Source organism: Salmo salar, chromosome 03 (genome assembly GCF_965601325.2).
Source record: "Salmo salar chromosome 03, fSalSal1, whole genome shotgun sequence".
NCBI classification, from domain to species: domain Eukaryota; kingdom Metazoa; phylum Chordata; class Actinopteri; order Salmoniformes; family Salmonidae; genus Salmo; species Salmo salar.
The window spans coordinates 13,676,591-13,692,399 of record NC_138293.1 but is presented as its reverse complement, the minus strand read 5'-3'; the positions used below and the strand labels follow the sequence as shown (position 1 = coordinate 13,692,399).

Sequence of the window (15,809 nt, the reverse complement as noted above, 5' to 3'; positions counted from 1 at the left end):
GCTGTGATTGACAGCTGTGATTGTCAGCTGTGATTAACAGTTAACTTTTTGCCCTGAAGGGAAATAGTGAGTTTGTTTCTGCGTTGTATACGAGTTGCATTGATACCCAGTTCCCTCTCTTCTCCCTCAAATCATTTCTTTAATTAATGAGGAGGAACTTCCTCCCAGGAGAAAAGCCTCCTCTGATTGACACCCACCTCTCCTTGTAACCCCCCTCCACCCAACCCCTCCTCATCCCTCCTAGAAGTGTCCCCCTCGTTGTTCATGCCCCACACCCTGGAGCCTCCGCAGCCCCTCAGAGAGAAGAGCCTCGTGGATGACAACAACCTCAACTACCCCCAGAGCGCCAGGCCCCTGGACGAGCTCAACATTCCCCTCAAACCATATCTGCCTGAAACAGAGTGTGTGACGTACCTGGACAACCTCACCCTGAAGTCACAGCCACACCAACCCCAGCCAGGTAACGGAGATAGAAGTTCAAAATTAAATCACGACATGACTAACATTAAACACCTAGTCTCACTACCTACCTAGCTACTGTAAAAAAATATTCAGACCCCTTGACTTTTTCCACATTTTGTTATGTTACAGCCTTAATCTAAAATGGATTAAATAGTGTTTTACCCTCATCAATCTACACACAATACCCCATAATGACAAAGCAAAAAACAGGTTTTTAGAAATGCTTATATATATATATTTTTTTTTATTTATTTATTTATTTTAAAAAATGATTACATTTACATAAGTATTCAGACCCTTTACTCAATACTTTGCTGAAGCACCTTTGGCAGCGATTACAGCCTCTTCTTCAAATCAAATTTTATTTGTCACGTGCCGAATACAACCGGTGTAGACCTTACAGTGAAATTCTTACTCGCAAGCCGTTAACCAACAATGCAGTTTTAAGAAAAATACAACAAAAAAAAGAAATAAAGTAACAAATAATTAAAGAGCAGCAGTAATAATAAAAAATAAACAAGCTTTTTCTATAACCAGGTAGGCAAGTTGATAACAAGTTCTCATTTACAATTGCGACCTGGCCAAGATAAAGTAAAGCAGTTTGACACATACAACAACACAGAGTTACACATGGAGTAAAACAAACATACAATCAATAATATAGTAGAAAAATAAGTCTATATACAATGTGAGCAAATGAGGTGAGATAAGGGAGGTAAAGACAAAAAAAGGCCATGGTGGCGAAGTAAATACAATATAGCAAGTAAAACACTGGAATGGTAGATTTGCAGTGGAAGAAAGTGCAAAGTAGAAATAATGGGGTACAAAGGAGCAAAATAAATAAATACAGAAAGGGAAGACGTAGTTGTTTGGGCTAAATTATAAATGGGCTATGTACAGGTACAGTAATCGGTGAGCTGCTCTGACAGCTGGTGCTTAAAGCTAGTGAGGGAGATAAGTGTTTCTGGTTTCAGAGATTTTTGTAGTTCGTTCCAGTCATTGGCAACAGAGAACTGAAAGGAGAGGCGGCCGAAGGAGGAATTGGCTTTGGGGGTGACCAGTGAGATATACCTGCTGGAGCGCGTGCTACAGGTGGGTGCTGCTATGGTGACCAGCGAGCTGAGATAAGGGGGGACTTTACCTAGCAGGGTCTTGTAGATGACCTGGAGCCAGTGGGTTTGGCAACGAGTATGAAGCGAGGGCCAGCCAACGAGGGCGTACAGGTCACAGTGGTGGGTAGTGTATGGGACTTTGGTGACAAAACGAATTGCACTGTTGATAGACTACATCCAGTTTGTTGAGTAGGGTATTGGAGGCTATTTAGTAAATGACATCGTCGAGGATCGGTAGGATGGTCAGTTTTACGAGGGTATATTTGGCAGAATGAGTGAAGGATACTTTGTTGCAAAATAGGAAGCCAATTCTAGATTTAACTTTGGATTGGAGATGTTTGATGTGAGTCTGGAAGGAGAGTTTACAGTCTAACCAGACACCTAGGTATTAGTAGTTGTCCACATATTCTAAGTCAGAACCGTCCAGAGTAGTGATGCTGGACAGGCGGGCAGGTGCAGGCAGCGATCGGTTGAAGAGCATGCATTTAGTTTTACTTGTATTTAAGAGCAGTTGGAGGCCATCATTGATGTATACAGAGAAGAGAGTCGGCCCAAGAATTAAACCCTGTAGCACCCCCATAGAGACTGCCAGAGGTCGGGACAACAGGCCCTCCGATTTGACACACTGAATTCTATTAGAGAAGTAGTTGGTGAACCAGGCGAGGCAATCATTTGAGAAACCAAGACTATTGAGTCTGCCGATGAGGATGTGGTGATTGACAGAGTCGAAATCCTTGGCCAGGTCAATGAATACGGCTGCACAGTATTGTTTCTTATCGATGGCGGTTAAGATATTGTTTAGGACCTTGAGCGTGGCTGAGGTGCACCCATGACCCGCTCTGAAACCAGATTGCATAGCGGAGAAGGTGGGGTGGGATTCGAAATGGTCGGTAATCTGTTTGTTGACTTGGCTTTCGAAGACCTTAGAAAGGCAGGGTAGGATAGATATAGGTCTGTAGCAGTTTGGGTCAACAGTGTCCCCCCCCTTTTGAAGAGGGGGATGACTGCAGCTGCTTTCCTATCTTTGGGAATCTCAGACGACATGGGAGGTTGAACAGGCTAGTAATAGGGGTTGAAACAATTTCGGCAGATAATTTTAGAAAGAAAGGGTCCAGATTGTCTAGCCCGGCTGATTTGTAGGGGTCCAGATTTTGCAGCTATTTCAGAACATCAGCTGACTGGATTTGGGAGAAGGATAAATGGGGAAGGCTTGGGCGAGTTGCTGGTGGGGGGTGCAGTGCTGTTGACCAGGGTAGGGGTAGCCAGGTGGAAAGCATGGCCAGCCGTAGAAAAATGCCAGCCGTGAAATTCTCAATTATAGTGGATTTATCGGTGGTGACAGTTTCCTATCCTCAGTGCAGTGGGCAGCTGGGAGGAGGTGCTCTTATTCTCCATGGACTTTACAGTGTCCCAGAACTTTTTTGAGTTTGTGTTGCAGGAAGCAAATTTCTGCTTGAAAAAGCTAGCCTTGGCTTTTCTAACTGCCTGTGTATATTGGTTTCTAACTTCCCTGAAAAGTTGCATATCACGGGGGCTGTTCGATGCTAATGCAGAACGCCACAGGATGTTTTTGTGTTGGTTAAGGGCAGTCAGGTCTGGAGAGAACCAAGGGCTATATCTGTTCCTGGTTCTAAATTTCTTGAATGGGGCATGCTTATTTAAGACGGTGAGGAAGGCATTAAAAAAAAAATAACCAGGCATCATCTACTGACGGGATGAAGTCAATATCCTTCCAGGATACCCGGGCCAGCTCGATTAGAAAGGCCTGCTCGCTGAAGTGTTTCAGGGAGCGTTTGACAGTGATGAGTGGAGGTCGTTTGACCGCTGACCCATTACGGATGCAGGCAATGAGGCAGTGATCGCTGAGGTCTTGGTTGAAAACAGCAGAGGTGTATTTAGAGGGCAAGTTGGTTAGGATGATATCTATGAGGGTGCCCGTGTTTACGGCTTTGGGGTGGTACCTGGTAGGTTCCTTGATAATTTGTGTGAGATTGAGGGCATCAAGCTTAGATTGTAGGATGGCTGGAGTGTTAAGCATGTCCCAGTTTAGGTCACCTAGCAGCACGAGCTCTGAAGATAGATGGGGGGGCAATCAGTTCACATATGGTGTCCAGAGCACAGCTGGGGGCAGAGGGTGGTCGATAGCAGGCGGCAACGGTGAGAGACTTGTTTTTAGAGAGGTGGATTTTTAAAAGTAGAAGTTCAAATTGTTTGGGTATAGACCTGGATAGTAGGACAGAACTCTGCAGGCTATCTCTGCAGTCGATTGCAACACTGCCCCCTTTGGCCTTTCTATCTTGTCTGAAAATGTTGTAGTTAGGGATGGAGATTTCAGAGTTTCTGGTGGTCTTCCTAAGGCAGGATTCAGACACGGCTAGGACATCCGGGTTGGCAGATTGTGCTAAAGCAGTGAATAAAACAAACTTAGGGAGGAGGCTTCTAATGTTAACATGCATGAAACCAAGGCTATTACGGTTACAGAAGTCATCAAAAGAGAGTAAGATAACAATGGCGAGGTTATATACAGGGGGTACCGGTACAGAGTCAATGTGTGGGGGCACCGGTTAGTCGAGGTAATTGAGGTAATATATGCATGTGGGCAGAGTTATCGATGCATAAGTCACTTTAATAACAGAGTAGCAGCAGTGTAAAAGAGGGGAGGGGGGGGGCAATGCAAAATGTCTGGGTAGCCATTTGATTAGATGTTCAGGAGTCTTATGGCTTGGGGGTAGAAGCTGTTTAGCAGCCTCTTGCAGTGATGCAACCAGTTAGGATGCTCTCGATGGTGCAGCTGTAGAAACTTTTGAGGATCTGCGGACCCATGCCAAATCTTTTCAGTCTCCTGAATGGGAATAGGCTTTATCATGCCCTCTTCACGACTGTCTTGGTGTGTTTGGACCATGACAATTTGTTGGTGATGTGGACACCAAGGAACTTGGAAGCTCTCAAACTGCTCCACTACAGCTCCGTCGATGAGAATGGGGGCGTGCTCGGTCCTCCTTTTCCTGTAGTCCACAATCATCTCCTTAGTCTTGATCACGTTGAGAAAGAAGTTGTTGTCCTGGCACCACACGGCCAGGTCTCTGACCGCCTCCATATATGCTGTCATGTTGTTGGTGATCAGGCCTACCACTGGTGTCTTTTTTGGGTATGACGCTACAAGCTTGGCACACTTGTATTCGGGGAGTCCAATCAAGTTGTAGAAACATCTCAAGGATGATCAATGGAAACAGGATGCACCTAAGCTCAATTTCGAGTCTCATAGCAAAGGGTTTGAATACTTACAGTTGAAGTCGGAAGTTTACAGAATCTTAGGTTGTAGTCATTAAAACTCGTTTTTCAATCACTCAAATTTCTTGTTAACAAACTATAGTTTTGGCAAGTCGGTTAGGACATCTACTTTGTGCATGACACAAGTAATTTTTCCAACAATTGTTTACAGATTATTTCCCTTATAATTCACTATCACAATTCCAGTGGGTCAGAAGTTTACATACACTAAGTTGACTGTGCCTTTAAACCGCTTAGAAAATTGTCATGGCTTCAGAAGCTTCTGATTGGCTAATTTACATAATTTGAGTCAATTGGAGGTGTACCTGTGGATGCATTTCAAGGCCTACCTTCAAACTCAGCGTCTCTTTGCTTGACATCATGTGAAAATCAAAAGAAATCAGCCAAGTCTCCACAAGTCTGGTTCATCTTTGGGAGCAATTTCAAAATGCCTGAAGGTACCATGTTCATCTGTACAAACAATAGTACGCAAGTGTAAACACCATGGGACGCCGCAGCCGTCAGACCGCTCAGGAAGGAGACGCATTCTGTCTCCTAGAGATGGGTGTACTTTGGTGCGAAAAGTGCAAATCAATCCCAGAACAACAGCAAAGGACCTTGTGAAGATGCTGGATGAAACGGGTACAAACGTATCTTTATCCAAAGTAAAACAAGTCCTATATTGACATAACCTGAAAGGCCGCTCTGCAAGGAAGAAGCCACTGCTCCAAAACCACCATAAAAAAGCCAGACTACGGTTTGCAACTGCACAAGGGGACAAAGATCGTACTTTTTGGAGAAATGTCCTCTGGTCTGATGAAACAAAAATAGAACTGTTTGGCCATAATGGCCATTCTTATGTTTGGAGGAAAAAGGGGGAGGCTTGCAAGCCGAAGAACACCATCCCAACCGTGAAGCACGGGAGTGGCAGCATCATGTTGTGGGGGTGCATTACTGCAGGAGGGATTGGTGCACTTCACAAAATAGATGGCAAGATGAGGAAGGAAAATTATGTGGATATATTGAAGCAACATCTCAAGACATCAGTCAGGAAGTTAAAGCTGGGTCGCAAATGGGTCTTCCAAATGGACAGTGACCCAAAGCATACTTCTGAAATTGTGGCAAAATAGCCTAAGGACAACACGGTCAAGGTATTGGAGTGGCCATCACAAAGCCCTGACCTCAATCCTATAGAACATTTGTGGGCAGAACTGAAAAAGTGTTTGCGAGCAAGGAGGCCTACAAACCTGACTGTTACACCAGCTCTGTCAGGAGGAATGGGACAAAATTCACCCAACTTATTGTGGGAAGCTTGAGGAAGGCTACCTGAAACGTTTGACCCAAGTTAAACAATTCAAAGGCAATGCTACCAAATACTAATTGGGTGTATGTAAACTTCTGACCCACTGAGATTGTGATGAAAGTAATAAAAACTGAAATCATTCTCTGCTATTATTTTGACGTTTCACATTCTTCAAATAAAGTGGTGATCCTAACTGACCTAAGACAGGGAATTGTTACTAGGATTAAATGTCAGGAATTGTGGAAAAACTCAGTTTAACCTCTCTGGGACATGTGGGACGCTACCGTCCCACCCGCGGGACACACTTGTCAACAGCCAGTGAAATAGCAGGGCAGCAAATTCAAAACAACAAAAATCTCATAATTCAAATTTCTCAAACATACAACTATTATATCCCATTTTAAAGATGCACTTCTCGTTAATCCAACCACATTGTCTGATTTCAAAAAGGCTTTACGGCGAAAGCATAACATTATGTTAGGACAGCGCCTAAACAAAAACCACACAGCCATTTTCCAAGCATGGAGAGGCGTCACAAAAACCAGAAAGACAGCTAAAATGAATCACTAACCTTTGATCTTCATCAGATGACACTCCCAGGACTCAATGTTACACGATACATGTATGTTTTGTTCGATAAAGTTCATATTTATATCCAAAAACCCAATTTTTACATTGGCGCGTGATGTTCAGAAGTGTTTTGCCTCCCAAAACTTCCAGTGAATGAGCACATCAATTTACAAAAACACTCATCATAAACGTTGATAAAATTTACAACAGTTATTGAAAGAATTATAGATACACTTCTCCTTAATGCAACCGCTGTGTCAGATTTCAAAATAGCTTTACGGCGAAAGCACATTGTTCAATATTCTGAGTACAGAGCTCAGCCATCAAAGCAAGCTATACAGTTACCCGCCAAGTTCTGGAGTCAACAAAACTCAGAAATAGTATTATAAATCTTCACTTACCTTTGCTGATCTTCGTCGGAATGCACTCCCAGGACTCCCACTTCCACAAGAAATTTTAGTTTTGTTCGAAATACTCCATATTTATGTCCAAATACCTCCATTTTGTTTGCGTGTTCAGATCACTATCCAAAGGCATAATGCGCGAGCGCAAAACCCGAGACAAAAAGTCAAAAAGTTCCATTACCGTTTGTAGAAACATGTCAAATGATGTTTACAATCAATCCTTAGGGTCTTTTTAACATAAATCTTCGATAATATTCCAACCGGACAATAGCATATTCATTACAGAGGAAAAAGAAGGAACGGCGTGACTGCGCAGTAAACAACTCATTGGTCTCAGGCTTGAGTCAGGCTTTATTCTCTCCCCAGTAACAGTAGAAGCATGAAACGAGGTTCTAAAGACTGTTGACATCTAGTGGAAGCCTTAGGAAGTGGAAAATGACCCCACAGACACTGTAGTTTGGATAGGCAATCACTTGAAAAACTACAAACCACTTCCTGGTTGGATTTTTTTTCTCAGGTTTTTGCCTGCCATATGAGTTCTGTTATACTCACAGTCATCATTCAAACAGTTTTAGAAACTTCAGCGTGTTTTCTATCCAAATCTACTAATAATATGCATATCCTACCTTCTGGGCCCGAGTAGCAGGCAATTTAATTTGGGCACGTCATTCATCTGAATTTCCGAATACTGCCCCGTCACTAAAAAGTTAAATGTATTTGGCTAAGGTGCATGTAAACCTCTGTCTTCAACTGTATGTAAATAAGATATTTCTGTTTTGTTTAATTTTTAATAATTGTGCAAAAATTTCAACCTGTTTTCGCTTTGTCATAATGGGGTATTGTGTGTAGATTGCAGAGGATTCTTTGTTTGTTTATATAATCCATTTTAGAATAAGGCTGGTAACAATGTGGAAAAAGTCAAGGATTCTGAATACTTTCCGAAGGCACTGTGTGTATGCGTGTGTGTAATATTTGTCTATGGAGATTGCATGGCGGTGTGCTCGATTTAATAAACCTGTCAGCAACGGGTGTGGCGGAAATAGCCGAATCCACTAATTTGAAGGGGTGTCGACATACTTTTGTGTATGTATGTATCTCTAGTACCAGTAAAAAGTTTGGACACAGCTACTCATTCAAGAGTTTCTTTATTTTTACTATTTTCTACATTGTAGAATAGTGAAGACATCAAATCTATGAAATAACACATGGAATCATGTAGGAACCAAAAAAGTGTTAAACAAATTAAAATATATTTGAGATTCTTCAAAGTAACCACCTTTTGCCTTGATGACAGCTTTGCACATGCTTGGCATTCTTTCAACCAGCTTCACCTGGAATGCTTTTATAACAGTTTTGAAGGATTTCCCACATATGCTGAGCACTTGTTGGCTGCTTTTCCTTCACTCTTTGGTCCAACTCATCCCAAACCATCTCAATTGGGTTGAGGTGATTGTGGAGGCCAGGTCATCTGATGCAGCGCTCCATCACTTTCCTCCTTGGTCAAATAGCCCTTACACACCCTGGAGGTATGTTGAGTCATAGTCCCACTATCATTTGTTTTTCAACAGGACAAAGCGCAAACCAGATGGGCTGGTGTATCGCTGCAGAATGCTGTGGTAGCCATGCTGGTTAAGTGTGCCTTTTTGAATTCTAAATAAATCACTGACAGTGTCACCAGCAAAGCACCACCACACCTCCGCCTCCATGCTTCACAGTGGGAACCACACATGCGGAGATCATCCGTTCACCTACTCTGCGTCTCACAAAGACACAGCGATTGGAACCAAACATCTCAAATTTGGACTCATCAGACCATGGACTGTTTTCCCCTGGTCTAATGTAATTGCTCATGTTTCATGGCCCAAGCAAGTCTCTTCTTCTTATTGGTGTCCTTTAGTAGTGGTTTCTTTGCAGGCCTGATTCACGCGGTCTCCTCTGAACAGTTGATGTTGAGACGTGTCTGTTACTTCAACTCTGAAGCATTTATTTGGGCTGCAATTTCTGAGGCTGGTAACACTAATGAACTTATGCTCTGCGGCAGAGGTAACTCTGGGTCTTCCTTTCCTGTGGCGGTCCTCGTGAGAGCCAGTTTCATCATAGCGCTTGTTGGTTTTTGCGACTGCGCTTGGAAGAAACTTCTTCAAATATTCAGTATTGACTGACCTGTCTTAAAGTAATGATAGACTGTCGTTTCTCTCTGCATATTTGAGCTGTTCTTGCCATAATATGGACTTGGTCTTTTACCAAATAGGGCTATCTTCTGTATACCACCCCTACCTTGTCACAACACAGCTGATTGGTTCCAACACATTAAGAATGACAGATTCCACAAATGAACTTTTAACAAGGCATACCTGTTAATTTAAATGCAAGTGACTACCTCATGAAGCTGGTTGAGAGAATGCCTATAGTGTTCAAAGCTGTCAAGGCAAAGGGTGGCTACTTTGAAGAATCTGAAATATAAAATATATTTTGATTTAACTTTTGTTTAGGTTACTACATGTGTTATTTCATAGTGTTGATGTCTTCACTATTATTCTACAATGTAGAAAATAGTAAAAAATAAAGAAAAACCCTTGAATGATTAGGTGTGTCCCCACCTTTGACTGGTACTCTATATATTTATTTTGAGTGTACAAAACATTAGGAACACCTGCTCTTTCCATAAGAGACTGGCCAGGTGAATCCAGGTGAAAGCTATGATCCTTGTTGATGTCACCTGTTAAATCTACTTCAATCAGTGTAGATGAAGGGGAGGAGACATGTAAAAAAATATATTTTGACGCATTGAGACATGGATTGTGTATGTGTGCCATTTTGGAGGGTAAATGGACAAGACATAAGATTTAAGTGCCTTTTGAACGGGGTATGGTAGTAGATGCCAGGTGTACCGGTTTGAGTGCGTCAAGAACTACAATGCTGCTGGGTTTTTCACACTCAACAGTTTCCCGTGTGTGTCAAGAATGGTCCACCACCCAAAGGACATCAAGCCAACTTGACATAACTGTGGGAAGCATCAGAGTCAACATGGGCCCTGTGAAACGTTTTTGGCAGTTTGTAGAGAATTGAGGCTGTTCTGAGGGCAAAAGGGGTTGCAACTAAATATTAGGAAAGTGTTCCTAATGTTTTGTACACTGAGAGAGAACAGCAGTGGTCCAAGAACAGAGCCTTGAGGAACATTGAAAAGTTTGTCCTATCCAAGGTATGTTTTCATGTTCCTCAGTGCTGTTCTCAGGCCACTACTGTTCCAATTATTTATATTACTGCTAATCTAATACCTGCTTTGGCTTTACCCAAACGTCCAGACTTCAACCCACCTTCGGACCCCCCTGACCCCATGCTGGGCCCTGTGGCGCGCTGGATCGCAGCACGGCGTGAGGATATCGTTTCCCAGATGACGGAGGCCTGTCTGAACCAGAGCCTGGATGCCCTGCTGGCGCGCTCTCTCCTGATGCTTGAGGACTACGAGCTGGTGGTGAACCGGGCCACGCGTACAGCCAAGGTCCGCCAGCTCCTTGACACCTGCCACCGCCACAGCGAGGACTTCTGCCGCGTGGTGGTCCGCAAGCTCCAGGACAACAAGCAAATGGGCCTGCAGCCATACCCCCCAGAGCTCAGCTCCCCTGTGGCCGTGCCAAGCCCCAGCGCACCCCCACTCTCTGTGTCCAACCCTAGGAAATATTAGAACAGAACTAGTCCAGAGAAGACCAGAGACTAAACTGTTCCAAGACTTTTAGCTCATTGAGCTAGGTATTGGAAGAAGCCTCTACGGTCTGTTAGTCCTGGGTTATATTCATTAGGCACCAAATGGAACAAAACTGACTGAAACAGGGAGGGACTACCTAAACTTGTCCAATAAGACACTTGTTTTCCTTTGCACATTGTTTTGCTACGGTGTGCACTAGTGAATACGACCCTGGGTTTTGACTGTGAACTTTGAATTTAGTGTGGTAGGGTCAAGCCCAGCTGTGGTTTCATATTGCTCATCATGGTACCTACTTTCCTGCCCACTCACACAGGACATTACTCTATGTTGCTACTGTTCATTGAACTGAAGGTGCCTAGAAGTTGCACGAAAGGACTTAAAGGTAAAGATGCCTTTTGGAAAAATAACCAGTATTCACTAAATTTCACCTGTTCTCTGAAAACAGAGGACTGGTTGGGATTAGCAATCATAATCAAAAACCTCTTAGGATTTAATCCAGGCTTTGAAGAATTATATTATGAATTTTATGTAACTTCAGGTAAATCATCTGGTTCTCTTGAAGCATTTCCTAAATTCTGAGTGATCGGGGTACGGGCCTGAGTTCTGCTTCTATGCATCTTTCTGTTATTGTTGTCCCCCTTTGCACTGAATGGTTATATCCAGAGACATACTGTATATCCAGAGACATACTGTATAACATCATACTGATCTAAGGCTCTGATTTCACTCTTTACTGAGTGGACATTCTAGAACAGGGGTATTGAGCTCTTACACTACGAAGTCCGGAGCCTGCTGGTTTTCTGTTATACCTGATAATTAATTTCACCCACCTGGTGTTCCAGGTCTAAATCAGTCCCTGATTTAAGGGGGAACAATGAACAAAGATAATGGGACTGGCTTCGAAGGTCCAAAGTTGAGTTTGAAGGGTCTAGACTCTACGGGTCTGGGTGGGACCCAATTACTGTGACTGAAATTCTGTAGTTGACCCTCAGATCCGGGTCTATGTAACTACTGCTCATAGACCAGAGTGGACATGAATGGATCTGACCACGTCTCTGCATTACCTAAAATGTTTTATTTTACGCTAATAAGGTGAATCTATTGACTTATGGAGAGCCAACATATAAAGACCTATTTATTAGCCAGAAGATAAACTTGGCTGATTAACATAAATTTGTCACTCTGGTACAATCGGATCTGGTCTAGATCCTGACCCCTTAAGGTATGGGTCCGGTATACGTCTGGTTGTTCTCGGGTCTGTTCGGGTCCAGATCCCCCTTTTAAAAAAATATAATATCCAGGTCTGATAAGGTACTCGACTGGACTTCTGCCATTTTGAAGTTACTGTTTTTTTTGTTGTTTTTTACCACTGCCTTTTCAAGACAAACAAAATCTGTCTTATAAAGGAGCTTGCGTTGACATGGGATGGGCCAAGTCGGTGGATTTAGGTCTGGTGTGTAGATGTAGCTACTGTAGAGTTAATCCTTGGTCTTCATCTTGACACGTTTACATATGGTGACAGGCACAATAACAGTCTAGCCAGAAAGTGGAAAATAAGGTCATGTAGCTAATATAGATCAGAGTGTACCAGGGTCTGTCTAGCTATTTTGGTACTCTCCTTGGACTCCGTTATGGGTGGTTTTTGTAGACATGTTTTTTGCGATAGAGGTCATGGCCCATACTTGTTACAGAATCTCTGTTTGTTCTACATGTTTTGGTACAAGACCAGTGAATGGATAGAGCAGGGTTTAGTCATTGAGCCAAGTGCTAAATATAGTAACATGTCCCTCAGCAGCTTAGAGCTGTGGTTGGTTATCCTGCACTTTGACAAAAACGTTCAGCCTCAGATTGTGGCACTCGGGGTGTGTGATGCTAAAGTAGAGTCAGAGCTGTTTTTTCCCACCTAAAGTTTCCATCATCCAGTGCTTTAAGCCAGGGGAGGGGGATCCCTACAGTAGAAACCGGTCACAGAGGAAGCAGCCAGGGACTCACACAGAAGAGACTGGTGTATGTTTGTCTAAAGTGGGCCAAAGCAAACTGTTTTACGATGAACACTTTATCATTTCATGAATTGCATGGACTTCATATTTCATTCAGTGATCTATCCTCAGTTTTGTCAGCACATGACAGGTCTCGAGTAGCAAAGGGCACTGCCTGGGACACATGACTGGAAATTGAATCATACTATAGCTTTTATACAAACTTAATCTATATACCATAAAGTAATTACACTTTAAAGTCAGTCAAATGTAACTACCTGCTCTAGGTAGGTGGTCATTCTCAGCCTTGAGACTGTAGTTGGAGCAAGCATAGGGGCCAACTAAATCTGAGCGTTTATACCTAGCTAGCTACAATGTAACCTCAATCTGAGCGTTATAGCTAGCTAGCTACAATGTACCCTCAATCTGAGCGCTATAGCGAGCTAGCTACAATGTACCCTCAATCTGAGCGCTATAGCTAGCTGTCAACAATGCACACTATCGCCTGTAGAAGCCTCAGCAGGGACCCTGTTTTACGACTGTTTCTCACCTTGGAGCTGTTCTCTGCTAATACATATCCAGAAATGACTAAGTGCCAAAATACACTGTAGTTAAGCAATTTCCTGATAAAACAACTTTTCCCGTGGTTACCTCACCATCGTTTCTGTTTCTCTCTGTCAGTGATGTGTGCATGCAATGTCTCCACATAGGGAACCAAGAGCGCCACTAAATCAGAGACGTGTAGTTTCTAGAAGCCTTACCGTCAATGCACTTCCTTAAATGAGTTCTGGAGGCACCGTGGCTAAGTATCATTACCTAGGGTCTGTGCCCCACAATTGTGACCCTTCGGAATTGAGGAGCACTGGCTGAGGGGTTTTAGTGTTTATTTATTAATCTAGGTATTCTTACCTATTTTTATTTTATTTGTGCTGCAGAATAAGCAATGTACGTTGTTTGCCCCCATCATGAGGGTGCTCTTTGTAAGCTTGTGTAAGCTTGTGTTGAATTAGAACATGTGCTGTGTCAGCGGTATAGGGTGGCAACTGGCAAGCCAAAGCCAGCCAGGAGAGAAACTCTTCCAAAATCCTCTGGACTTTTACTGCCTTGTTGTCAATACTGTGCCTCATATTCAAGATTTTTGATTATTTTCCACAATTCTTTTCTCACATGATATTTGCACAAAACTCCAGATGTTATCAAATTAAATTTTTATTACATTCCTAGTCATCTTAATATACTTTTGGACAAAATGTTGTGTAAGTACAACAGTCTTTTTGTATTGCGCTATTCTATTTGTCTTTAGCTGAACTCTTGCATAGTTCTAAACCATTAGGTGTTTGTTAGAAAAGTGTCTGAAGAAATCATTGCTTTACATGGAATTCCTTCAAGCAGCCATCAACATTGCCATATTCCTAGTCAGTGTTCTGTTTTATCCATATACTTATGTACTTTTTTTCATATCATTAGCAACAATATCAAATATCCTGTATACATAGTGTGTACACTGAGTATACCAGACATTAGGAACACCTTCCCAATATGGAGTTGCGCCCCCCCCCTTTTGCACTCAGAACAGCCTCAATTCGTTGGGGCATGGACTACAATGTGTCAAGCGTTCCACATGGATGCTGGCCCATATTGATTCCAATGCTTCCCACAGTTGTTTGAAGTTGGCTGGATGTCCTTTGGGTGGTGGACCATTCTCGATACATACAGGATATGGTTGAGTGTGACAAGCCCAGCAGCGTTGCAGTTCTTGACACAAACCGGTGCACCTGGCACCTACTACCATACCCTGTTCAAAGGCACTTAAATACCCTCTGAATGGCACACACACACACAATCCAGGTCTCAATCGTCTCCAGGTTTAAAAATCCTTCTTTAACCCATCTCCTCCCCTTCATCCACACTGATTTTGAAGGGTATTAAACAAGTGACATCAGTAAGGGATCATAGCTTTCACCTGGTCAGTCTGTCATGGCAGGTATTCTTAATGTTTCGTATACTCAGTGTAATATGTAGTACCAAAGCATCTTTTGGCAGAAATATAATTGAATATTTACTGTACATGTATTGCATGACGTTTTTGATACCGTTACGCTTTATTGCTGTGCCGTTAAAGTGTGTAATCCTTCCACCTGTTTTTCTCTGATTTTGTTTGTTTACATATTGCAGGTTTAATAAGTATAATATATTGGAGTAGGAAACAAGAACTCCCAGACAGTTTGCAATAGAACATACCAGAGGGGGGCATCATTTACTAGGCTACATAAATTATTGGGATCATCTGGTTACCACCAGTGTTTGGAGTACATTGAGTTCGTTGACAAAAACAGACCATGGGACGCCTTTTCACACTGACATTTATACTGAACATAAATATAAACGCAACATGCAACAATTTCAAAGATTTTACTGAGTTGCAGTTCAAAAACTTGAGACATCTGTGGCATTGTGTGTGACACAACTGCACATTTTAGAGTGTCCTTTTATTGTCCCCAGCACAAGGTGCACCTGTGTAATGATCATGCTGTTTAATCAGCTTCTTGATATGCCACACCTGTCAGGTGGATGGATTATCTTGGCAAAGGAGAAGTGCTCACTAACAGGGGATGTAAACAAATTTGTGCACTAAATTTGAGAGAAATAAGCTTTTTGAGCGTATGGAACATTTCTGGGATCTTTTTATTTAAGCTCATGAAACATGGAGCCAAAACTTTACATGTTGTTCTGCCTGAGTGTGTCACTGTTTTTCACAATTTACTGGATTACCTCACAAGGATCGGCATAGCCCTGTCTGGAGTGCCTTTCTACTACGTGGCCAAATACCTGCCTGAAGACAGGAGCCCAAGTTTATTGGCAAATGAAATGGTAAGGTTCAGCGCTATAGACATACAGACACAGGGCTGGTTGACAAGGTATCTGTGACCAACAGATGCATATCTGTGTTCCCAGTTGTGAAATCCATAGATTAGGGCCTAATGAATTTATTTCAATTGACTG

The 15,809-nt window shown here is 42.7% G+C and overlaps 1 protein-coding gene across 2 annotated transcripts in view; it reads left to right on the top strand.

Moving 5' to 3' along the window:
• LOC106598827 (receptor-interacting serine/threonine-protein kinase 2) overlaps positions 1-14,941 on the top strand; it is a 28,624-nt gene extending 13,683 nt beyond the window's left edge. For both annotated transcript variants that reach the window (XM_014189832.3, XM_014189836.3), the window contains exons 10-11: positions 245-460; positions 10,427-14,941. In XM_014189832.3, the coding sequence (XP_014045307.1) occupies positions 245-460; positions 10,427-10,806 (596 nt within the window). In that variant the 3' untranslated portion in view covers positions 10,807-14,941. The remainder of the gene's footprint in view (positions 1-244; positions 461-10,426) is intronic.
• Positions 14,942-15,809: the final 868 nt, after the last annotated feature.